The sequence below is a fragment of the Mustela nivalis genome (genome assembly GCF_964662115.1).
Source record: "Mustela nivalis genome assembly, chromosome: 12".
Taxonomy (NCBI): domain Eukaryota; kingdom Metazoa; phylum Chordata; class Mammalia; order Carnivora; family Mustelidae; genus Mustela; species Mustela nivalis.
The window spans coordinates 26,627,636-26,653,613 of NC_139031.1; the positions used below are offsets into that span (position 1 = coordinate 26,627,636).

At 38.1% G+C, this 25,978-nt stretch overlaps 1 protein-coding gene across 3 annotated transcripts in view; it reads left to right on the forward strand.

Annotated features, from left to right (window-relative positions):
• Positions 1-25,978, forward strand: part of IQUB (IQ motif and ubiquitin domain containing) — a 91,720-nt gene that overhangs the window by 50,863 nt on the left and 14,879 nt on the right. Inside the window, exon 13 of one of the 3 annotated variants that reach the window (XM_082692243.1) lies at positions 5,043-6,170. The exons of 1 other annotated variant lie outside the window; for it this stretch is intronic. In XM_082692243.1, the coding sequence (XP_082548369.1) occupies positions 5,043-5,045 (3 nt within the window). In that variant the 3' untranslated portion in view covers positions 5,046-6,170. Of the gene's footprint in view, positions 1-1,531; positions 2,075-5,042; positions 6,171-25,978 lie in introns of those variants that run through there. One more of the 3 variants, XM_082692241.1, reaches the window with a different exon arrangement.

The following is a 25,978-nucleotide window of genomic DNA, read 5'->3' on the forward strand; positions in this document are numbered from 1 at the left end:
CTCAGAAAGCCTTTATGACAACTCTACAGAAATTACTTATCTCCTGTGTTTACATGGCAGGATGTGGCTAAGGATTAAGTCTAGAGCCAGGTGTAAGGCTTATAGAGTTGTATTCTCAATTAAGTGTGCACCCCAGCTAGATCTCATGCTAAGGTAAGGCTAGTAGTGAGGAAGAACGAACAAGGTACAGTCTGGTATGAGTTAGCCTATATACTGAAAGAGTTGTAGGATTGTGTCAGTTTTTATCAAGAGTCAGGGGAGTACATGTAAGAGATTATTCTAAGGCTATTAGACCAACAAAGACAAGACAAAAGATTGTATCAAGCCAAATTCATGTGCTTGTCTAGAATTCAGAATTTTATGTGTTGGTTTAAGGCCCTGTGAATTGCTAGATGTGTTAACTGAAGCCTGGACTCAAAAATAGCATGTATCAATGAGCTCAAAATGCAAGAATTTCCCTAGAAAACATTACTCAGGAAAATGGGTTGTTGGGGTGGCTCCGATGTATGTGAGTTTCTCAGACACCTCTTACAGGTGTCAACACTCCACAAGAGGAGCTTCACCAAGGCATTAAGGAATGCAGTTGTGAGTGGATTACCAGCATCCTTGAAAAGCTCTGTGGTAGCTGTTCCCTCTAGGCTGGAGATGACAGCGGGCATGCTGTACTGGATGTGATAACCCAATTTGATGGGAACAACGGGATCCCTAATGCTAAAAGCCAACTGGTAAAGTTTAATCATCAGAGAAAAAGAGAACAGAGTTATAATAAAAAGCCCTAGGAGCCAAGTGATTTGACCCTGTGGGGATTTATAACAATGATTAAATGATAATCAGATCCATGGGAATGAAATGGACAGCTGTATTTGTTTCCTAGGGCTCCTATAACAAATTACAACAAATTAGATGGCTTAATACAACAAGAATTTATTCTCTCTCATTTCTGGAGGCCAGAAGTCTGAAATCAAGGTGTTGGCAGTGCCGCACTCCCTCTGGGTGCTATGTGAGAGAATCTTTTCTTGCTTCTTCCAGCTTCTGGTGGCTCCAGGAATTTCTTGGCTTCTTTAACTGTATTATTCCAGTCTCTGCCCTAATGGTCACACCTGGCCTCCTTATTTTTATGTATCTGTCTGTCTTCTACTCTTCCTTCTCTTATGAGGATACATATCACTGAGTGATTCACTAAGTGACTATATTACTAAAAAAAAATGCCCATAATAAACTGTGTGTTATCAGATTCACCCAGTCAAGTGGAAAAGTGTAAAGTGGAAATTGTATATCCAAGAATGCCCTTGCAGGTTTGGAAGTTACAAGTAAACCACAGGAAGCAGATACTTCAGTCTCCTATGGTATATGCTCCTACTGCTTTACCACTTACCCCTCAACAAACAACTGTGGCTCATGGAGAGTTCCCTATAGTCACTTAAATGGAAGAAAAGAAAAGAACTGGTTTGCAGAGGATCTGTGCCCCATAGTGTCAACTGATGGTCTAGTTTAGGGAAAGTTCTGCATATATGCTTCCTCTGGGTTATAGCTGCACTTTGGAAGGCCAAGGAAGACACGGATAAAGAATTCTCTCCGAGGGAAGACTTTCAAGCGGAGCCATCTCATTATCCACTTTTTGTGCAGTGGGATGTAGCTGGTGGTATAGATCTACAGAGATCCATGGACAGTGCCTAAATGGTTAATCAAGTAGGAAGAGAGAATAATATTTAAATATTGGTGATAAGACATTTGGGGGAGATATGTGTAAATAAGCCTGTTCTATGAAAGAGCACCCCAATGGCATCCACCGCAGAGGATGCTGTCAGTAATCAAGTCTTCATCTTCTTGTGTATCTCAATCAGCTTCTTTTACTAGATTTCTGGTGTTTGCTCGATAGGTTCATTTACAAACTAACCTTGACAGTAGGGATGGAACTCTTCCATGGGTTTAACAACAGGGTTTTTTTTTCACCAAGGCTCATTTAGCTACCCTCACAGCTGGGTGTCTAATTCACCAACAGCAGAGGGCACTAATAAGTTGCAAGCTGATAATATTCCCCAGGGACAGCAGCTGGCATTCTGATGGATAGTTGAGTATTTTGGATTTTTTTTTTTTAATCAAGGAGAGGACATTCTCACAAATATGGGTGTTTAATATGCATATGGATTTGTCCTCCTTGCTTACAGTATTTCTGTCATGGACCTACAAGAAGCATTACTTACCACTATGATGTCATGTATTACATTACCTTCAACGAAGAACTCATTTCACAAAGTAGGAAAGAGACAGTGGGTTCATGCTCACAGGGCTCACTGGTCTTACCATGTCCTTACTACCCAGAAATATCTGACTTCATAACGTTCTGGAATGGCCTACTGAAGAGTCAGTTATGGCATCATCTGAGTGACAGTACCCTGGAGTGTCGGAGTGGTGTCTTACAGGATGCAGTATTATGCTTTAAGTCACTGATCAGAATGTGCTGTCTCCTTCATAGCTGGAATGCATAGGCTGGGGAAAAATGGGCAGAGCTCACTAGTGGATAGTGCCATCTGCCCTCTCCTAAAAGTACACAGACCTGGGAGCAAAAGGAAAAAGCTGAGTGCAGCCCTTTCACTACTATGCCACATAATCTACGTAAAATTATCACTTTCCATCCCTTCAACCTTGGACTCGGTAGGTTTGTAGGTCTTAATGCACAAGGAGGAAATTCTCCAGGGAACACAGCAATATTCCCACTGAATTGGCATTTGGGACTCAACACAGTTCTTTAGAGAGCACAAGTGGTCAAATTAAGGGTAACTAAGTAAACAAGTCATGATTTCTACCTGTTAGAGGTTGAGAGTTACCAATACCTGGTTGAGAAAGAACACTTCCATAATTTTTTTTGGCTTTAAGATGATTTCATTCTCACCAGATCTCACAAAATCCCTGGCATCTCCAAATGATACTCCAGATAGTATGCTATGGTGCCCTATTTGAGGCAGTACTCCACGCTGCCTTATGGGAATAATGTATCATTCTGTAATGGGCATTATAAAACATCATTTTACACTATCAAAACTGTCACAGATAAAATTTTGTAGAATAGTAATATGTATTTCAGAGGGAGAACTGAAAAAGTTTGGTCGAAAGAATAATATACTGGAAGTTCTTTGCTTGAGAAGAAGAATATACATACTTTTGGATGATGTAGTCTGTAAATATCTATTCTATGCTGCTAATTGGTGTTAGTTTTGAGTTCAACTATGTCCTTACTGATTTTCTGACTGCTGGATCTGTACATTTTGGACAAATGTTGAAGCCCCAACTATAATAAAATAATCCTAATTCCTCCCTTCTATCCCTTGTATCATTGCTGTCATTCATTTCACTTATATATATATATGAGCAAATAAATGACATATACGAACAAACACAATCAAGTGTATTGTTGTTGTTATTTTGAATAAAATGTTATCTGTTAGGTCAGTTAAGTACTGTTCCAGTAGGCTGTGATTCTCTATTTGCCTGTCATCCTCTCCAATAGTGTGGGCAGGGGTTGGTCCTATGACCTTCCTTCTGTTTTGGATCTAAGAAGAGTTGCTGATTTTTCAGTTAGCCTAGCTTTTTAGTTGTTAGGACAGTGTGAGGACTTCTATGCTTTTTACATGCTGTACCAGAAGCCCCCTGGATGCTCTTGGCTTGGAAAGAATTCTAATAGTCCCTTTACAAACTTAAGTTTTATGTACTGCATTAAAAACATTTCTTATATTATACATTTAATACACATAAAACAGGTACATATTTTTTAAAACATTTAAAAACATTTTAAAAAACATTTATATTACACATCTAATGCACATTCAATAGATAAATTACTCAATTTTCAGTCTTAATGGTTCAGGAAGAAATATTTCCACTACAGTCCTCATAAATATTATACATTTATGTAATCATGAAAGGAAAAATACATACTAAACTATGCACCTCTCAGCAATGAACAGTTAGTAACAATGACAGTGTCTACTTTTCATAGCATTTTATATACAGCTGTTGCAAGGTGTTTGTGAAATCTAAACTGAATTTGAATTTCTTTTCCACATACAATGTAGAATTAAATTACAACCTCAACAAATACGTATTAAAAGTTGATCTCACATTCTAGAGAGCTGATATATTTGCGTCATGTTAAACTGAAATTAAGAGCTTATCAAAAACTGAACTGAGCAATATTTAATCATTGCAGATTCATGTGAGCTGATGTGAAGATGAATATAGGTGATGCAGAAGCAAATTGATAGTGAACAGTGTATAAAAGTTTTGCACGAGTCAGAAGTCTGTATTTTTCTGATTCTCCACTGAGAGTCAGAATTAGTATTTTGCTAGTATTAGTATTTCATGCTAGTATTGGATTTATGAATTGAATTAGGTGCAAGAGCAAGTAATGAAAGAAAGAGACTGGATTATTTTTTCCTGATGGTTCTTCAAATTGTTATCTACACAGTATGCATTTTCATATGCTGGCTATTACCCTTGGTGGTTTGTCTGGTTGTTTGTGTCTCCTATCTTCTCTCCCATGTCTCTACTTTTTCTAATATTCTACTATTTTTAGGGCCAGCCCAACTGTACTTCATTCACTCATTTACTCATCTCTTCAGCACATATTTCTCAGGCTTAATATGGACTAGTTATTATGCCACAATGTTAAGTAAAATGCTATCCATGGCCTAGAGGAACCTGGGTAAATAGACAAAAATTGCAATCTTTCTGTGCTTTCTCATCTATAAAGTTGGCAATACTTCAGCTGCAGGATTGTTAAAAATTAGACTGTATATGTAAAATGTAGGGGAACAGGAAATATTAAGTGTTTGCTAAATAAAGGATTAACGTTTGCTTCCTTTAAGTATTTTTTTAAAGTGTTTTTTAAGACAGAATAGTTTTCTTTTATGATTTTATATGCAATATATTTTTGGGGGATACTCAGAATTAGGTCTGCCCTCTAATGACTGCTTGGTTTTTTTTGTTTGTTTTGTTTGTTTGTTTGTTTTCTGTCACCTACATGCTTGTTAACTATAAAATAGTGACATGGCTCTCTGGGAATTTGCCCAACAACCAGTGGATGCTAATTTGACCCATGAGTTATCCCTTATCTCTACTCTTTCCCTTTATTCAGAAGAGACAGAACTCTGAGAACGTTCCAGGTATATAAACTGAACAACTACCATGATACATTGCAAGCTCTGAGCTTTCCAGGTGTTCGAGAGGTTATGAACTTCCTGTGGCCTTACTCAGAAAAATCTATGTTCACAACAGCTTTATCTGCAAATTGTTTCCTTGGTTCTCTCCTCCACTCAGCTTGGCTCCTGACTAATGCCCGTGTTTGGCAGCTTCCAGTGGTCTTCCTAACCTGCATTTATCCTCCCCGAATTAGAAGCAGCTAGGCAATTTTAGGAAGATAACAACTCACTAGTTCTCTCTTTTCTAATTTATAAAGCCAGTAATTCTCTCAAACTTTAGGAGACTGCTTTGACTTTGAAACAAAGAACTATATATGGTCTTTAACTTTTTAGGCTTTATAATTTACAAATATTCTCTTAATGTTAACATTTTTGAAATACCAGTTATTAGAATAAAAATATTACATATTGTGATAGCTCTATTTTCCATACCTGTTTTTAAGTTGATATGAATAAAACCAAGTGGAGTTGGCCTCGCATTGTAAGAAACTATATAATTTGTATTATGCACAGCAAGTAGCCAGAAAAGACTCTTGAGTTGAAAAAAATGTTTAAGTTACTTTTGAATTGAGTATAAAGAATTCTTATCTGCCAAACAAAAACCCCAGCTGTTTTGTAGTAACAATTTATTTTTGTAATTTTTTTTGGAGAAAATTCCAGCAATATTAACTATTTTTAGGATGCATTTAATACCTGCTGTTTTCTCCAGCTTTTAAATTACATTATTATTTGACTTAACTCATCTCAATCTACCTTTTAAGCCCTTTGTAAATAACTTTTAGGGAAAAACTATGTAAGCCAAAACATCCCAATATGCAGGATTGTTAAAAATTAGACTGCATATGTCTAATATTGTATGGTATGCAAGTATGAAAAAAGAAAGGAGCCTTGGATATTTGATAAATCATTAATAGTACTTTGTTTTAAAGCATCAATATACTAATAATAATGCCATGATAAGAAATAGCAAAAGTAGTCATGTTATTCTTTTAATAAAAGCCATATTACACAAGACATAAATTTGGCAACCTATGACTCATAAAAAGGATCCTAAGTCCCTGAATATACCTATAGTTGCAGTTTTTATTTCACCATGGGTAAAGTGTATATAAGGAATTTATTTTTATTGCATCATTTTATTGTTTAGGTAAAATTTGTAAACAGTGAAATACTTAGATCATATATGTATAGTTTAGTGAATTTTGAAAAATGTGTATATCTATATAACTAATATGTTATAGAACATTTACATTATGTTGGGAAGTAGTGTTGTGGTCCCATATAGTCAATTCTTACCCACCATAGACAATCACCGTTCTGACTTCAGTCATCAAAGATTAGTATTGCTAGTTCCTGAGTTTTATAAAGAATTCTTTTGTGCCTGGCTTCTTTTGTGCAATGTAATTTTTGGGATTCACTGATATTGAATGCATCAGCAATTTATTCATATTTATTGTTGAATGGTATTTTATTTGGATTATTGCCAGGTTTTTGGGGCTAGTATAAATAAGCTGCTATGAACTTTCCTTTACCAAGCATTTTTCTAGACATATACTTTCATATCCATTGAGCAAATATCTGGAATTGGAATTGTTGGGTTGTTGGATAGGTGTATCTGCAATTTTAGCACAAAGTGCTAAACAGTTTTTTCCATGATTGGTTATATTATTTTGCATTCCCACCAACAATATATAAGAACTATATTTGTTTGGAATCCTTACTAGTATTTAGAGGTGTGGGTCTTTTTGTCATCTTATTGGATGTGAAAGGACATATTATTATAGTTTTAATTTACATATCCCTGTTGACAACATGGACAAAGGGAAGAACAACTTCTCCTGTTTTTATTGTATCATTCTTATGGATTCTGTTTGAATGTGTTTCTTCAAGTACTTCACCCATTTTGTAATTGGGTAGGTTTTCTTATAATTTAGTTGTGTTCTTTATACATCCTGGATACAACTCCTTTGTCAGATACGTGTATGATGGATATTTTCTTCTAGTCTGTGGCTCTCTGTTTAATTGTATTAGTTGTATCCTTTCATGAGTAACAGTTTTTACTATGAAATTATGAAAGTCCAATTAATCAGCTATTTTTTTGGAGGTCAGTGCTTTTGTAGCCTAAGAAAATTTTGCCTTCCCTAAATTTTAGCAGCTCTTGCTTCTTTCTACCTGCTTTGTAGTTTTGCCTTTACATTTAGGTCTTTGATTTATCTGAATTAATTTCTGTATATTAAGTGATTGACTGGGATTGACTGAAGTTTCTTTTTTTAATATGAATATCTAGTGCTAGCACAATTTGTTGAAAGGAATTTCCTTTCTTCATTCTTTTATTGGTACTTTAATTGATTTTCTGTATTCCTTGCTGTCTACTACATTGACATCTGCTCTTTTATTGATTTATTGTTTTTATTTATTTTGGGTTAATTTTTTTTTAAGATTTTGTTTATTTGACAGAGAGAGAGAGCTCAGCAGGGGAAGAGGGAAAGGGGGAAACAGGCTTCACACTGAGCAGGGAGCCCGATATGGTACTCTGGAGTTCAATCCCAGAACCTTGGGATCATGTCCTAGCTAAAGGCAGACACTTATCCAACTGAGCCACCCAAGCTCCCTAAGAGTCTTTTTTAAAATTTTTTTTTTTAAATTTAATAATCTATGAAGGTGAACTCTTGTTACCTGTCCCTTAATTGGGGAATGCACTGGTTACTGAGAAGAGTCTTGGCAATAGGCACCAGGCTACTGATCAAGTACATTTTCCTATTTATCTCTCTAAAAAATAGAAGTAACCAATACATGAGTGAATATAGATTCCAAAATGCTTTCACTAATGAAACGCTGACACCTTAATTTCTTAACCCCTTCCACAATTTACACGTCCTCCCTGCTGGGAAATTCCTGTCATCTAACCAACTTTTCTCATGTCACAGACCAGTCCTATGTCCTCTCTTCTACTGTAAATGAGGATGGAAAACCACTTTTACCATTTTTGGTATAATAGCCTCTCTCATTTGATACCTAGAAATTGCATGGTTAACTTTTCACCCAAGGTCTATTACTTATTTCCACAGATACTAGCATAAATTTTGAAATTTCTTTTTTTGAAATTTAATTTTATTTTTTCAGTGTTCCAAGATTCATTTTTTATGCACCACACCCAGTGCTCCATGTAATACTTGCCCTCCTTAATACCCACCACCAGGCTCACCCATCCCCCTCCCACTTCTAAAGCCCTCAGTTTGTTTCTCAGAGTCCACAGTCTAGCATAGTTCATCTCCCCCTTTAATTTCCCCCAATTCACTTTTCCTTTCCTTCTCCTAATGTCCTCTGTGTTATTCCTTATGCTCCACAAGTAAGTGAAACCATATGATAATTGACTTTCTCTGCTTGACTTATTTCACTCATCATAATCTCCTCCAGTCCTGCCCATGTTGATAAAAATGTTGGGTATTCATCCTTTCTGATGGAGATGTAATATTCCCTTGTATATATGGACCATATCTTCTTTACCCATTTGTCTGTTGAAGGGCATCTTGGCTCTTTCCACAGTTTGGCGATTGTGGCCATTGGCCATTGCTGCTATGAACATTGGGGTACATATGCCCCTTCTTTTCACTACATCTTTATCTTTGGGGTAAATATCCAGTAGTGCATTGCAGGGTCATAGGGTAGCTCTATTTTTAATTTTTTGAGGAATCTCCACACTGTTTTCCAAAGTGACTGCACCAACCTGCATTTCCACCAACAGTATAAGAGGGTTTCCCTTTCTTCACATCCTCTCCAATACTTGTTGTCTCCTGTGTTATTGATTTTGGCCATTCTAACTGGTATAAGGTGGTATCTCAATGTGGTTTTGATTTGAATTTCCCTGATGGCTAATGATGAACTTTTTTTCATTTGTCTGTTAACCATTTGTATGTCTTATTTGGAGAAGTGTCTGTTCATGTCTTCTGCCCATTTTTTGACATGATTATCTGTTTTTTGAGTGTTGAGTTTGAGGTGTTCTTTATAGATGGTGGATTCAGCTCTTTTTCTATAGGGTCATTTGCGAATATTTTCTACCATTTTGTGGGTTGCCTTTTTTGTTTTGTTGACTGTTTCCTTTGCTGTGCAGAAGATTTTTATCTTGATGAAGTCCCAAGAGTTCATTTTCACTTTTGTTTCCTTTGCCTTTGGAGACATGTCTTGAAAGAAGTTGCTGTGGCTGATGTCGAAGAGATTATTGCCTATGTTCTCCTCTAGGATTTTGATAGATTCCTGCCTCACACTGGGGTCTTTTATACATTTTGAGTTTTTCTTTGTGTATGGTGTAAGATAATGGTTGAGTTTCATTCTCCTATCCATAGCTGTCCAATTTTCCCAATACTATTTATTGAAGAGATTGTCTTTTTTCCATTGGATATTTTTTCCTGCTTTGTCGAAAATTATTTGACCATAGAGTTGAGGGTCCATATCTGGGCTCTCTCCTCTGTTCCACTGTTCTATGTGTCTGTTTTTGTGCCATTACCATGCTGTCTTGGTGATCATCCCTTTGTAGTAAAGGTTGAAATCAGGCAATGTGATGCTGTCAGGTTTTTTTTTTTTTCCCCCAACATTTTCTTAGCAATTCAGGGTCTTTTCTGGTTCCATACAAATTTTAGGATTGTTTGTTCCAGCACTTTGAAAAATACCAGTGGAATTTTGATCAGGATGGCATTGAAAGTATAGATTTCTCTGGGCAGTATAGACATTTTAACAATGTTTATTCTTCCGATCCATGAGCATGGAATACTTTTCCATCTTTTTGTGTCTTCTTCAGTTTCTTTCATGAGTGTTCTATAGTTCCTCAAGTACAGATCCTTTACCTCTTTGGTTAGCTTTATTCCAAGGTATCTTATGGTTCATGGTGCTATAGTAAATGGAATCAATTCTCTAATTTCCCTTTCTGTATTTTCATTGTTAGTATATAAGAAAGCAACTGATTTCTGTGCATTGATTTTATAGCCTGCAACATTACTGAATTGCCATATGAGTTCTGGTAGTTTGGGGGTGAAATTTCTTTACAAAGGGACACACCACCCCACTCCCTTTAACTCCAGCTTTACTATATATATGGGAAGCGCTGCACAGCAGTTTTCCCCAAGGCCTTTTGATTTCAGTTAACAAAATATAGGTTACTTGCTCTAGGTATATTGACTCATGACCGTTACTTCTTGAGTCTGGGTCTGCAATGGGTTCCTCTGTAAATCTCCCTTTTTTGAAACCACATGTTCAGAAAGGATATCTAAACTGATGTGAGGCTGTTTTTTTTTTTTTTCCCCCAGCACAAGTGATTTCTCAAAGCTCTGTGCCACTATTCTTCATTCCAGCTATTAATATTCATAGCAGCAAACTCTGTGAACACTGGATCTATGTGGGTTGGAGGTAAATTTAGCCCTTAATAGAGGATGTCACTCACAAGGCAAGATAATTTAAAGATGGTCTCTTTGCATTTGAATTTTAAAGCACTACAGCAGGAAGAAAGAAATGTTGCCAGTGTAAATTTATGTATGGATATGGCTTCTGAAAATTATCTTTAGAATCAACATATGGATCCCAGAGATCCTATAATAAGCTTGGATAATGAAAGATCACTTATTTTTGTCTCAGTTTATTTTTAAAGATGATTTTATACATTTTAATATCCACAGGAGCCAAAACTGTATTTCCACAGGAGAAAGACATGTATGGTAGTTGAAAAGCTTGAAGCCAAGTATCTACCCCCAAACTTAAAGTTATATGACGATCTCATTTGATCATCTGGGAAAACAGTATTAAATAGATAAATTACAAACAGTGGCCATGATCTGCAAAAGTAATCTTTTTATTGTAGTTGTATCCTGTCTCCCACATAGAATGGCAGTAACATTACAAAGGTAGTTTTCGCACCGATAGGCATAGAATGTCTAGTTAAATTTAAATGTTTATTTGCTGTATTTTTATTTGCAAAATCTAGCAACTCTATTATAGGGGTAATTCTTTGGTCTTATGTGCCTCATTTCATTTGGCAACAGGCAGAGAATTAGTGACTTTCATTAGAACGAGAAAAATTATTCATTATTTTTAATAAACTTCCTTCATTCTTCATTCTCCGCCCCAGGCCTTTTGTTCCCAAAAGCTATAAAGCACAGCAAAACCAGACCAAACAGAACATGGTGAAATTAATTAATGGTGTTTTAATTTCATTTTTATCTGTGCTTATCTATATAAATAATGCACATTATTATAATAATTTTAGCAAGACAAGCTGTTCAACCAATTTACGAAGCCCTTCTAGGGCAGCAGAAGGTATCCTGCTACGCAGTCTGATTCCCTGACGTTCTCTGCTAAATGTCTTATGTTTTTAAATAAATTTAGAAAATCTGTGCACCAGTACTCCTTGTCAACTAAGCGGGGAAGCCAACCCTTTAGGTCAGGGAGGAGCTTCAGTGTCCTATTTCCTGTTTACGGGGAATTTACATTTACGCTTTGTTCTTGGCAAGGCACTCTCTATCCCCCTCAAAACATCCCAGGGAGGGGCGCCTGGGTGGCTCAGTGGTTTAAGCCTCTGCCTTTGGCTCAGGTCATGATCTCAGGATCCTGGGATTGAGCCCCACGTTGGGCTCTCTGCTCAGCATGGAGCCTGCTTTCCCTCCTTTCTCTGCCTGCCTCTCTGCCTACTTGTGATCTCTGTATGTCAAATAAATAAATAAAATCCTTAAAAAAACAAACAAACAAAAAAAAAAAAACAAACCACCACCACAACAAAATATTCCAGGGAACTGCAGCTGTTTGAGTGGAACTGTTGCTCAGGCTGGCCAGGCTGCCTTAGGTTCCAAGTTTTTTTGTCTTGCTGATGTTACTTTTGCTTGCCTTGTCATCATTCTACTTTTTGTCTTACCTTCTCCTGCAGCATATCACCCCCCCCCCCACGCCCGCCCCGGCTTGAAACGGATCACTTGTTCATCACACCTATCTCCAGGAGATTTCCCTGTGATTATTGTGGGAGATAGTGATTGGGAAGGGAGGGTGGGCATAGGATTTCACAAGGTAGCCGTTCAACTAGAGTTCTGTGATATTTTTATCTCTAGCATAATTTATCCTAACTATAGTATTTTGAAGCAAATATCTTGGATTTTATTTTTAAGGCTTAAGTGTGAAGTGTGATGATGTAGTTCCTTTCTTGCATGTCTCCTAAGTGTACCAAAAGCATTTCCTATTGGACTTACACAACACAGAGGACATTGGGAGATGGAGAGGAGAAGTGAGTTGGGGGAAATCGGAGGGGGAGACAAACCATGAGAGACTGTGGACTCTGAGAAACAAACTGAGGGTTTTGTAGGGGAGGGGATGGGGGTTGGGTGAGCCTGGTGGTGAGTATTACGGAGCGTATGTATTGCATGGAGCAGTGGGTGTGGTGCATAAACAATGAATCCTGGAACATTGAAAAGAAATAAAATAAAATGGAAAAAAAAAAAAAAGCCAAAATGATGGGCCAAAGGGCCAATGGTAGGCAACATTCAGACCCTGGAAAAAATGGTTGAGACTCTTTTTCACCCTCCCACATATTCACTCATTTGGCTGGCCCTTCTCAGACCTCAAATAGCAGAGCCAGATTCCCTCGTATTGCATTCTGTTTTCCCACCAGGGTACACGCTTCACCTTTTTCTCCTGCCTGTCTATTCAGTTTTCGTTCGGTTACTTATATGTTCATTTTGCAGATAATTATTATCGACCATGCACTTGGCTGTTCTAGGTGATGAAGTGCAGCAGTGAATAAAACAATGTTCTTGCCCCCATGTGGGGGTGGGGAACAAATAATTTATAATATAATGTTTAACTATATAAATATGTATAAATATTTAAATATAAATGTATAAGTATACAATGTCAGCTAGAGGTAAATACCATTAAGAAAAGTCAAAGTGAGGAGAGAGAAGTTCTGTTAGTTATGGTGGTCATGAAGGGCCTCTTTGATGAGATGAGATGAGATTTAAGCAGCAACCTAACCGAAGTGAAGGAGTAAGGCAGGTGGATAACTGGGGTGGAGAGTTCTGGACAGAAGGAAGAACAAGAAAGCCAGTGTGGAAGAAGGTGAGATCCAAGTGGTAGCCAAGGGCCAGATCATGCAGGGCCTTGTAAGGACTTTGCCATTCCTTTTGGAGTGAAGGGACAATACTGTAGGGTTTTAGATGCAGGCAAATTACAAGGTAAAATTAATATTGTGAAACACTTCAGTAGCATTTCCCAAACATCCCAATTGTTTTCATGCATCTGTGGCTTTGCATATGCTATTTTGTCTGCCCTCAAATGTTCTGTCTCAGCCCATCTCTCTGCCCCCGTTGTGTTTTGTACAGACAGCTGTTATGCCCCATTCATTTTAGGATGCTCTAATTCTTTATTAGGAGATTATCTCTTTCAGTGGCGAAGCTGCAGATGATGTCCTCATGCATTATCCACCAAAGTTAGAACAATGCGTGCTGAGTGGATACACACATGACGTTGAGTGGATAAATAAATAATAAATGCTTCAAATTCTTATTTCACAAAGAAGTAAAGTTCCACGTTAGAAAATTCCTTTAACTCTGAGGATTGGTTTAATGATATACTGCATAAACTTGGCGTTTAGGTATTTTTCTAAACAGACTTTAAAAGCTAATCTAGAGTCAACAGCCTGTTTTACGTGTATTGTTCTCTGAAGTTTTTTTTCTCAAAAGTATATATACTTGTCTCAACCCAGCTCTATTAAGATAGGAGCCTGCTTAAATGGTACCATTCCTACCTGTTTTTTCTTGTTAAAATCTGTAAGCATGCTAGATCCTGTTGGCTGGTACTGGACCGCAGCCCCTCTTTTCCGTGCTCTACTGTTTCCAAAGAGACCAGAATCACTTCCTAGAACCCCTTGAGAGTTTGGTTTCAAATAGTTGCTGCCAGTGGGGAGGTACAAAAGTGAACTTAGAAGGTGACAGGCATAGACACTGTTCTGCTTCTGGCTCTGGTAGTGGGAGATAACTTAGGTTCCTCAACGATGGGCTGGGATCCAGCAGCCTGAGAGGCAGCTGCTGCATGGAGTTAGTACAGCATAGGGTTAGTTTTATGTCTAGCCCCGGTGGAGGTAGCGTGCCAGCCCTTTCTCAGCGGCAGTGCCTGACTCTCCAGCAGGGTCAGTGATGAGTCTAGGTTCCTGGCTCCGGCTCCACGGTGGTGGGAGCTTGAATTTATAGGCCCCAAATAGGGGAAACAAAGTTGTGGAGCCACGATTTCTGCATCCAATCAAGGTGTTCATATTTAAAAAATTGGTATGTCCAGTTTTCTTTTGCATCATGATCTGGAGGACATGTACTATGAATTTTGCAAATGAGAGTCACCATCTGATTTGATAGAAAAAGTGATCATCATTGTAACTTTTCTTCATATCTTTAACTAGCTGTAATTTATAGGACATTTGGAAGAAGTACAGAATCTCAGACTGGGATTAGAGCAGCGCTAAACAGAAAGGGAGGGATGGAGAGAAGAGACAGCGTGAGAAAAGAGTCAAAAAGACAAGTTGATACACATGTTGTGGAAAGAACAATGGGGGAGTGGAAGAAAAGCCTAAAGATCTGAACTTGAGAACCTCGGTTTATTAAAGGAGGTGCGATTTATAGAGTTGCAAGGGTATGGAAAGGAGGACAGGGCCCAAGTGCCTTCAATCTGAGCCTTGCTATTCTACAGGTTTGTAATGAATTTTAACAGTTCTCTTATAGAATGGAACACTGTTATTGGATTGTTCAGTCATAGTTTTCCATGCTTTCTTCACGCTCGCCTTTCTTTGCTTCTCCTCAGGAGTCCACTGAGCAGTGTTGGGGAGGTTTTCCACTTGCCAAAGCTCTAAGCAAGGACAATAGATTTTATGAAATTCAGAAAGGCATAATAAGGATTTCTCTAAAAGACTAGAAAAGTCTGCTGAAACATTGAGAGATCTCTTCTAGTTTATGAGCTGTCTATAACCTCTAATTTCAAGGGTTAGTAATTCTAATGTTAAAATTACAGTTCTAAGCAGGGAGACAACAGCAGGTTTGTACTAGTGGAAAATTTGGTTTCAAGATGAAGGTATTACTAGTAATGACAAGATGAGCACTGAAACATTTAAACATGAATCATTTTTATCTTGATGTGGAAAGCATTCTAAATCGCAACAAATGAACTAGTGGTTGCTTACTATATCTTTTTGTTGACACAGAACTATCCAGATCTGTATTCTATCTAGATCTCATTACTGTGGACTCTGTGAGAAAACATGGCTTAACTTTTCTCACTTCCTTGGGTCTCATCTGGTTCTTTTGGGGGTCTTTTTTGTTAGAATCATTGCGGGATTCTATTCGAATTTCTTTTTCTCTTGAAAGCTTCTTTGGAGCCCTCTGGTCAATCCCTCTAATTCACTTTTTTTTTTTTTTTTAAAGATTTTATTTATTTATTTATTTGACAGAGAGAAATCACAAGTAAGCTTTGTTTAAATCATAAGAAAGTGATTATTGCAACTTATGATGTATTCTGAGTGTCAGTAGAATTTAAGATTTTATTTATTTATTTATTTATTTGACAGTGAGAGAGAGAGAGAGAGAGAGAACACAAGCAGGGGGAGTGGCAGGTAGAGGGAGAGAGAGGAGGCTCCTGGCTGAACAGGGAGCCCAACTTGGGGCTGCTTAGCCTTAGGCCCCTGGGATTATGACCTGAGCCAAAGGCAGCTGCTTAACCAACTGAGCCACCAGGAGCTCCTGAGTGGGAGTAAAATTTAAAAAATACTAGTAATTGGGATTGATTTTTTCAGGCAAGGATAGGAAGATAAAAAAGTTTATTATAATAATAAAAGCTTAACTAGAAAATTTTTAACAATGTAGTTGTAGTTCTCTTCCATATTAATGGTATTTACATCTAAATATTTAAAGAAAACTACTTTGGGAATTTCACTAATTAGTAGTCAAAAATAAATTGCAATTAGATTTATTACCATCCTTTGTGTGACTACTGCATGCCAGCCATATATTTTATAAGTAAGGCATGGCTGTAATGTGCTTGAAAATGCTTGTTTTCTTTAGTAGGTAAAGTGCTAATTTATTACACCATTAATATAAACATTTCCAATATCCTACAACCAGATTTTGGAAAAGCATTCTACGTATCTAGCCATCATCAAGTAAGCACAGTGAATTGTAAGATAGAATTTTCATCATTCTCTTCACCTCATTTATTTTTTGAGGGTTCATTGCTTAGTTGTTAATTAGTAATACTTTATGTACTCGGGGCGCCTGAGTGGCTCCGTTGTTAAGCATCTGCCTTTGGCTCAGGTCATGATCCCAGGACTCTGGGATGGAGCCCTGCATGGGACTCCCTGCTCAGCGGGGAGCCTGCTTCTCCCTTCCCTCTGCCTGCTGTTCCCCCTGCTTGTGCTCTCTCTCTCTTTCTCTGTCAAATAAATAAATAAAACCTGAAAATAAAAACTTCGTTATTTTTTGCAAAGTAAATATAGTCAGCTCTTCCATTATTTCTTCTATCTAAATTTTGTTTGCATGCCTAAAGTCTACGGATTTTTATATTTTAGTTTCCCCTCACTCTGAGCCATGGGGAAAACAGATTTTACGTTTCCTTTGAGATTTTGCCTCAAGTTGGCAGATTTTCTTCTATCCTATAGTTTGATGGTAAGTGTGAGCCTCCATGGGGGATCTCTGGTTTATTTTCCTTTCTTCTCACTCTTTAGAAACCCATGACCAGAATCCCTGGCTACCCCCAGACTGCTATTTAATCCCTCAAACCCTAGGATCTCAGATCTTTAGATCCCATTTGGCTGAATTTAATCGTGGGACTTCTAAGTGGCCTAAGGGGAGAATGCTTCTCTTCATAGAGGACTTAGACGGTTCTGTCAGATGCTTCTGGAGGAACTGCCAATCAGGAGCAAACCAAATTTTCAGTTTGGGATATAAGGGCCTCACTGGAGATGGAAATTCCAGCCCCAGGTTTACATGAGTGTGAGCCTGTGATTTTGAATTCTCAGGAGGCAGTTCCTCCACCCAACCCCTTTTACCAACCAAGGCTGAGATAGCTATATTTTCTCACCTGCTTTCTTTGTGTTTATGTTTGCTTGATTTTTAACTTTACCTATTGAGAGTGTTGACTTTTGAGGTCCATTTATCTGACTACAACTTCCCACATGATGAGAGGGCTTGGTTTTGTCTTCTCACCTTGATATGTTCCGTTAAACCAAAGACTTCCAGGGACTGACCCATGTCCTCAGAGAAATCATAGTGTTAGCACAGGCTCATCTCTCTAGATTTATGCTTTTTTTGTGGTTTTGGGCTTCTGAATTTCCTTAGCTTTCTCATTGACCAGGCATGCATTAAAAAGGTATTTAAAAGGGAAGGTCTTTTTTTCTGGATATTTGGTCTTTTATTATTATGAGGAATAGAAGTAAATGTTTTAGTTTTTAAGGTAATTTGAACTAAGTCATGAGTTCTGAAAAGGAGACATTAAAGGAAATAAATTCTAAAAGATATCGATAGAGATTTAAAACTGTCTTGACAGTTTTAAGGCCATTTTAAAAAATCAGAGCAGGTTCTTGCTAATCAGCTGTGCCAAAGGACATTCAAGGAGAAAAGCACTGACTCTGATCCAAAAGGATAGGCATGGAAATGCAGTTCTGAGAAAAATACTGGAATTTTCTTGAGGAAAAAAAAAAAATCACCCACAACTCTGAGATGTGGTCCTTCTTCAGGATCTAGGCCTGCAAACATTGCTAACAGCGTCATGCTGCCATTGATGACTGAGGGACGGTAAATGTCAGATTACAGGATCGCTGATTAGTAGAGAAAAAAATCACCTTTCAGAGGACAAACTTATAGCTCAGAGGTGTTGGATGGTCAGCATATAATCACGAAAGATTGTGGTGCTATCTTGTGACTGCTTTGCTATAACAAGCGAAACGAGGAATGAGACAGGTTGAATCAAACCAGATTTCTTTTTATTTTTTTAAAGACAATAGGCACAGTGGGTTTCACATATAAATTATTAAGATTCAGTTTTAATGATAAATCAAGGACATAAAGATCTTACATGGTGTTTGGAGTGGAGTTGCTAGTGTGTGCGATATAATGAGTACTTTATTTTGTATATATTGTACTGATTTAATATTATCTCCAGTTAGACAGAGTTTACTTCAAGAGATTTATGCTATGAGGACAACTAACAACTATCTTTTGCAAATATTCTTACTCCTTGGATTCCATTCTGAGTGAACTCTGGGTTAATAATGAGAACCAGTCTGGGTTGACTCTGCTCCTTTTTTTTTTTTTTTTTTTTAACTTTTTCCAATGCTCTCTCGCTCCCCACTCTTCCCATATGTCTCAGCAAGTGCTATAATAGGGTTGATGGGCGATGTGTGTGTGATATCTTGGCTAAAATAAAAGTCTAAAATATGTTCTGAAAAAAGCAACAGTAACAGCACATTGGGCATAAGCAAAGGTGACAGATGTTGTTAGGAGAAGGGCCATATTTTTCATGGATACAGAGCACCTCTCTCTGGGGCCAACATTATGTTCCTTCCCAACACACCATGTGTCAGTGACTCCACATGCTCCTCCTGTGGCAGAATAACAGAAGCACTGATCCTTGAGGCTGTAATCACTCTTGCTGTAATTGCTCTTGTTATGGTACACTTAGTGCCATCCACAGTGTTTTCCTTCCTGATGGCTAAGAGCTTTCACAGCTATGGAGAGGGTCTGCTCTGTGCTGCTTCCAGAGTCTTGTGTATATGTGTTGAGTCTTTAGTCTCCCACTCCAAGATTGCTGGGCTGAATAGGGAAGGGACTGAGTGGATGTACATCTTGAATTGGCCCCGACACAAAACCTTTGAATTGGATCCTTGTCCATTGTTGCTACCCTTCTGTAAGGATGAGAGGCGAGCTCTGATTAATTCAGACTCGTTTCTTTAGTCTCCCTGATTTTCTTAGAAGGATTTAAATTTCCTTCTATTTTTGTCTATGTAGTTTCCATATATTTTAAATGTTTTAAAGGGAAAGGTAATCTATACTGTCTTTCAGATTTCGTGCATCTGGCCACACTTAGCAGGTATCCCTTTGTAATGCACCTGGAGAGATGTACCTTGCAGGGCAAGACTTGCTGCCCTCAGGATCTGCCTTGGCCATCCCTCCTGGACATCAGACCAGTAGCTAGGTCCACCGAGGAAAGGAGCGTCCTCTGGGCTTTCCAAGAAGGGGTCTGTTTTAAGTTTAGGGAATTTCCATAATAGATTCATTCTACCAAGTCCACCCCCCCTGAGCCTTTGATTCCTTTCCGAGCTCTGCCAGGGCAGTTCTGCTAGTGCTGTTCATTTGATGGGAGCCAGCTCTTTCCCAAGTGTCTAAGCAGCTTATCAGCTGTGCTTCAGGACCGGCGCTCTAGCCAGGATACTAGATTTTGTTTCCCTATTGATAAATTTTGCTTAATCAGCTTTACATTTCGCTACTATTGTTTGGTCCAGCGAACATTATTAGCACCCTTCCCAGGTACACCTTTCTGGTTTTGGCTAGGAGAGCCAAGGCCGGTAGCTCCTTTGAGTAAAGCCCCAGAAAGAGAAATAATATCGGGAAGAGGAAGGAGATACGGAAGAATCCATCCTTGGTCGTTGCAGGGAGAGTCTAGTGTCATCACGATATAATGAGGAATTCTGGAATGTAAATTCCACCACAGACACTGTCCCACCTTGAGATGAGGCAGTGGGGCTTCTGTACCCCCATTCAGTCACTTACAGGCATTGGCAATGGGGTAAATGGCATAAAGGTCGTTTCCATCACAGGCCCTCGTCCAGAGAAGACCAGAGGAGGAAACTGTTAGCTGAAGCACTCCAGAGCAGCTAGGATTTGGGTGCATCAGCCAAAGCAGTGAAGGGGATTGCAGGGGATCAGGGCATGCCACCAAGATAGCATGTTGTGCCATTTATCAAAATGTTTCTGGTATGTTACTGCTCAGCTAAAGGATAATTTCCAATTTTTTACTAATATTTCAACCAGAATGTATTATTCTCTTCTCTCCATGTTTACAACATGTTGCCTAAACCCCTATTTGTAATTGGCTTAAAATTTCTGAGTTACAGTTAGTTGTTTATGTAGCTGTACGCAAATCAGTTGTACATTTTTAGGGAACAGTGATTCTCTAATGGGCCGCACGGAGTGAACCGATACATAATATTTAATAATTTTTTTAAAAGATATGTTTGGTAATATGCATCAGAGTTGTCAGGAGAAAACCTATAGCAATTCCTCTTGTAAAGAAGAAATATTCTTAATTTATATTTCAGGTCAGTCTGCATCTTCACATATTGTATTTGCTTGGTGGTTGTGTGTCAGCAAAGATCTCAGAGATCCTTGGCTATATGAGTGTACAACCTGAGCAAACTCGAAAGGGTTTGCTTTGTAACTGACAGATAGCCAATGCTGGTATCCTTGGGAAAAGCCGTGGTTCTGGTCTCAGAGAAAATCCTTCAATAGGGATTCATTAAAATAAATGTGAAGATAAAGTTTACTTAAGTAAACTTTAGAGATACCTGGAGAAAAACAAAATGTACGTAGTGAATTTTCTTTTCTAGTTTGGCAGAAAATAAATACCTGCCAACCAAATAATATTAGGAGAGTAGAAAACAAACAAAAATGATGCTTTGACAAAATATCAGCAGTGTTAAGGAGCTTTTTAAATTGTTAAAAGGCAGATGGGAATAACATGAATTAAACCAATTCTCTTCATAATGTAAAACTTCTTTAAGTCATGTGGTTGAACACTTTTAATTGCTTTTTAGATGGTTGGTTGCTTTTGCCATCTAATTAAAGACTGTTCTATGTACAAATATTCTGTCTCTGATGTTTAATCTACCCATCTTTCGGACCAAGATCCTGAGATACAGAGTTAGGAAGCAACTTAACCAAAAACCTAAAAGTAGATCTATTATTGAGCCCAAGTCTCTAAAAGGAGAGTTCATTCTGTGTATGCTATAGTGGACTGACTTCTTGATGGAACTTGGTAACTTGACACAGCTCTCCAAACAGTCTTTGAGCCTTGAACAAATTGGTTGGGAATTGAATCTTCTCTCTAGCATCAAGGAGAAACCAGAAGAAGAGCTTATGTGCACTATCTTTTATGCCAAGATCAGTGCACTTGTTTGGCATGCAATCAACATTTATTGAAAAAAATCAATGTTCTTGTTTTTATGACAATACTCATTTTCTACATGGTTACTGTATTATTTAACATTTTATCTCAGTACATTATTGAAATTTCTAATTTAAGTTTAAAATAGAGAAATATTAGGACATGGGGATTATCAAAGATTAGAATAGTTTAGCTTAAACATGCTTCCGTTTAGCTGAGCTCATTTGAAAAGATCCTTATATGGCTCGTGAGTATTTTTCAGTAAAGACTCAGGGATATCTGTTAATGACTCAGAAAATAAAAACGAAGTGTTCAGTTAAGGCCACATTTTATCATGTTTGGATTTTCAATCAATGCTAGATCTAATCTCAGATCTGCTCTAACCTGAAGAGTCTACGTTAACTCCTTGATGCTCTTCTATTGAGGTCCACAAAACCAGCCTCTTCTTCTTTCAGGAGGCCTAGCTTTCCCCACATTGTCCATAGGAAGCTAGCATGTGTCTCCAGGACTGAACTAAATTTCTCTATGTTGTGAATAACCAGAGGAAGCAAATGATACACAATGGAAGCAAGTTTCTAGTATTTCTCTTTTTGTAGCATAGGTTTGAATCAGGATGTGATCATTTTCAATCCTTCCCTATCACTTTTCCCATTTTATAAGCAGGCATCTTCCAGCAGCTTCCATTTATCGTGTGAGAACCATCAACATAAGGTGCTGTAATACATCTGTGCGCCCACTTCTAATCTTCATACTATCCTGGCAAATTTGGTGCTACTGACCCATTTCATAGATGAGAAAATGAGGTTTAAAGAAGCTCACAAGCAAGTGGCAAAGGCACAAGTGGAATCTTTGTTTTACTCTAGCACCGTGTTCTTTCCTGAATCCCATGCTGGCATGCTAGATCCTCAGTGGAGAATAGAGAATTGTTTGGATGGCACATTCTCTTTCAGCCTTCAGCTTCAGCACAGTCCCATTTCCCCCTAAGATCAGTCTCTAGAAGAAGGATCTTTCCTATATGGGCTTTAGGTTCATTCACATTCGACTCTCAAATTTTTGCTCCTAAATTAAAGAACATTTTTTTTTAAACTGGTGATTCTACCACTTCCAAGAGGCATATATTCTAGAATAGGGTCAGCTTTGACTTTCAGATGCTCAGCAGCAATTCTTACCCTCCCTTGGGGACTTTTAGGTTTATAAGCCATGAACTTCCAATTTTGAACCCAAGAATCAGGCAAACTTTTCACCTTGTCCTGAGCAACACCATGTGGGAGCAGGCCTCTCTTCCTCCCCTCCTCCTACCCTGGGGTAGCCCAGCATACCTTACAGTACAGAGGGCAGAGGAGTGTCTCTGGAAGGAGGTGCTTCCAAAAGGAGGAAGGGTAGAGCTGAGTCAAGGGTTGCTCTCCCAAATTTGTAATTCAAATAAACCATTTAATCAGCACAGGGTTAGAGTGAGTTGAGGCACAGAGAGGATCCAATAGTTACTTTGATTGTTTTCTTTTCTCATCTGAGCTGTCCTCCAGTAAGAGAGCCAATATAAAGAACTATGACCTAACACTCTATAATCTCAATTTCAAGTATCCTTCTGAGATCGCTACCTCCTCTCTGCCCAGCTCACTCCATTTGATACCCTAACTTCATAGTAGAACTTACTGTTCCTCATCTCATTTTCCCACCTCATTTCCCACCTCCCACCACTTTCCCAGCTCTCTGGGTGACGTCAGCTGGGCTATGATTTTAACTACTTATCCTGAGGTACGTTCTATGTGGTTTTTCAAGGAGCTGCTGTAAAATTAAGCCATGTCCATGGCAGTAATTCTATGACTTAATATAAGAAACTCTTATACAGTTGATGACTTCATATAATGGGTCAAATACGCAGAAGACTATTTGTACTTCTGGGAAGTACAAGGAAAGGAAGGAAAGCTGATACTTGGCCCAACAACTCCATCAGAAGATTGTTGACACACAGTTGGCATTTGAGAGAGGTACCTAGAATCAACTTGCTTCCCTTGCTTCCCTTGTGTTGGACATGGATGACCTTGTAGCTGCAACTCTGCCTATTCTTTAGGCTTAGTGCCTGTATAACTAAGGACTAGCAGACTGCCTGAGACTTTTGGCTTTTGGTCAAAAAGCACCAGTGTTGAGAAGCACCAGTGTGGCTCAATTGGTTGAGTGTCCAACTCTTGGTTTCAGCTTAGGTCATGATCTCAGGGTCCTGAGATCAAGACCTGCATCATGGTTTGTACTCAGTGGGGAATCGGCTTGAGATTCTGTCCCTTAACTTTTCTCGCTGCCCCTGCTTTTGAGCTCTCTGTCTCTCAAATAAATAAATAGATCTTAAAGAAAAACACTAGTGTTTTGGCAGAAAGGACACTTGTGTAGCCACTAACTCCCCAGTTGTTTATCTGTTGATGAGCATAAGGAAGTCTCCAGTTGTGTCTATACCTAAGTCTCTCCTCATTCACATTAGTGCCTTCTCTAGGCCACTGATACAACATCAGTGTAGAGGCCTGTTTGTCTCTCACTGTTTGTTGGAAATTGGGAGGTAAATCTCTATCGACCTAAGTAACTCTTCTCTCAAGGACATCTGACTTCCTAATGGGAGCTTTAGCTGTTTAATGTAAGATAAGATAACTAGATAAGAATAGATAAATCAAAACAGATAAGAATGTCAGGAGGTGGTATGGGGAATAAATATGTGAATGTATTTGTAGAGGAGAGACCCAGAAGGAAGGTTTACACTTTTATATCCTAAACATATCTGTATCCTAAGCTTATATAAATTAACAATATATATGATTTGTTGATTTCCTTCTTATTATATGCAAGTACTTGCATTATTTTATGACCCTACATAGGCCTATGAAATAGAGAATATTAGTATCTTGTTCAGTAGATGAGATCTAAGGCTTCAGAGGTTAAATAGCTTGCAAAGTTGACACAGCTAGTAAGTAATGAAGCCATATTGGCTCCACCCACTCACTCCTGAGGTCAGCTCTGAACCATTCTGTTGAGATGCTGCATAGATTATGTGAAGGGAAGGGCACCCCTGGGGCTGTGCAAATGCCAATCCTTTCAGTTTGTTCTGTTGCCCTGGGCAGAGAGAAGAGTAGACTTCAATTCCCCTCATTTTGTTCTGTATTGAGTAGCCTCAGATTGTAGGTAGTCCATATTTTTGATACCCCAAGGCCTTTGAAGGAAAGGCAGCACCAGGAAAGGGAAGATCATCTTTTTATTGCTCCTCTTTAGTCTTAGTCTGGGTTTTAGGGCAGTGGCAGATTGATTTTATATTCTTTCTTGAAATGAAAAAAAAAGAAGACAGTTTTATTTAAAAAGGAAAGATTCTTGAAGTCTGTGGGGGAATGAATGGGATTAAAGAAGGTTAAAATTTTTTCTCTTTTGACATTTTCTACTATGTTGACATTTTTCTGTGGTGTTTGGTAGGGGGGTGAGACCTTTTCTGTTTTGCTTTATTTATATTTGTCTTAAACCAAACTCTTTGTTTTAAACTATTTCCATTGTTTTTCCTTTTCTGCTTTGTATAGACATGTCTTTTCAAGAAAATACTAGATTGCTTTTATTTGGTTCAAGGTTAAAATACATTTGTTGAAATGATCTATGTTGTTTTCTTTTGTTTAAAAAATTTACACTAGAAATATATGCATCCTGGAAGAGAAATTAACATTTCTGTGGTTTAAAGGATTTTAAATGTATAGTTTCTGAAAAAAACCAAAAAACCAAAAAAACAAAAAACACAAAACACAGTTATATAAACACTAAAGCCATATTTATATAATACATACAATTTTGTTGAACTTGATATTGATAGGTAGGGTGGATAATTTAGGCCCAAACTCTCCTTTGGTATAAAGGAATATCAACATAATATTTCATCAAGGGGCACAGTGAAGCCTTCCCAACTCAGACTGTAAGGCTACGTTGCCACATTTAGGAGAGTTCTTACATTAGTAAGTTGGTCCTTGTAAGGACCATTTGTATGGATAATTGCTTGACTACACAATTTTTCTGGTTTAAGAGTCAGAATTACAGAATTTCAAGCATTAAGATGACTATCAGCTGGCTTTAGTCTTCCTATTTTGTTAGGTTTTTTTTTTGTTGTTGTTGTTCTCTTTTGTAAAATGACTATGCGTATTATAATAAAGAGAATATCCTGTTTGGCCTTCTTCTTGTATAAAGCCATCTGCACCTATTTTAGCTTCCTAGGCCTGCTGTCACGGGGTGCCCAAAGAGGGTGGCTTTAAACAACAAAGATTTTTTCTGTCACAGTCTAGGAAACTAGAAGTCCCAAATTAAGTTGTCAGCCGGGTTAGTTTCTTCTGGAGGCTCTGAGACAGTATCTGTTCCATGTTCTTCTCCTTGCCTCTGTGCTTGCCAGTGATCCTTGGTGTTCATGCCTTGTGGATACGTAACTCCAATGTCTGCCTCTGTGTGTTTTTGCCCAAATTTCCCTCTTATAATAAGGACACAAGTCATAGGGTTAAAATAAATCCTAATCCAGGATGACCTCATTTGAACTTGATTATATCTACCAAGACACCATTTCCACATAAAGTCACACTCACAGGTCCTTGGGTTAGGACATCAGCATA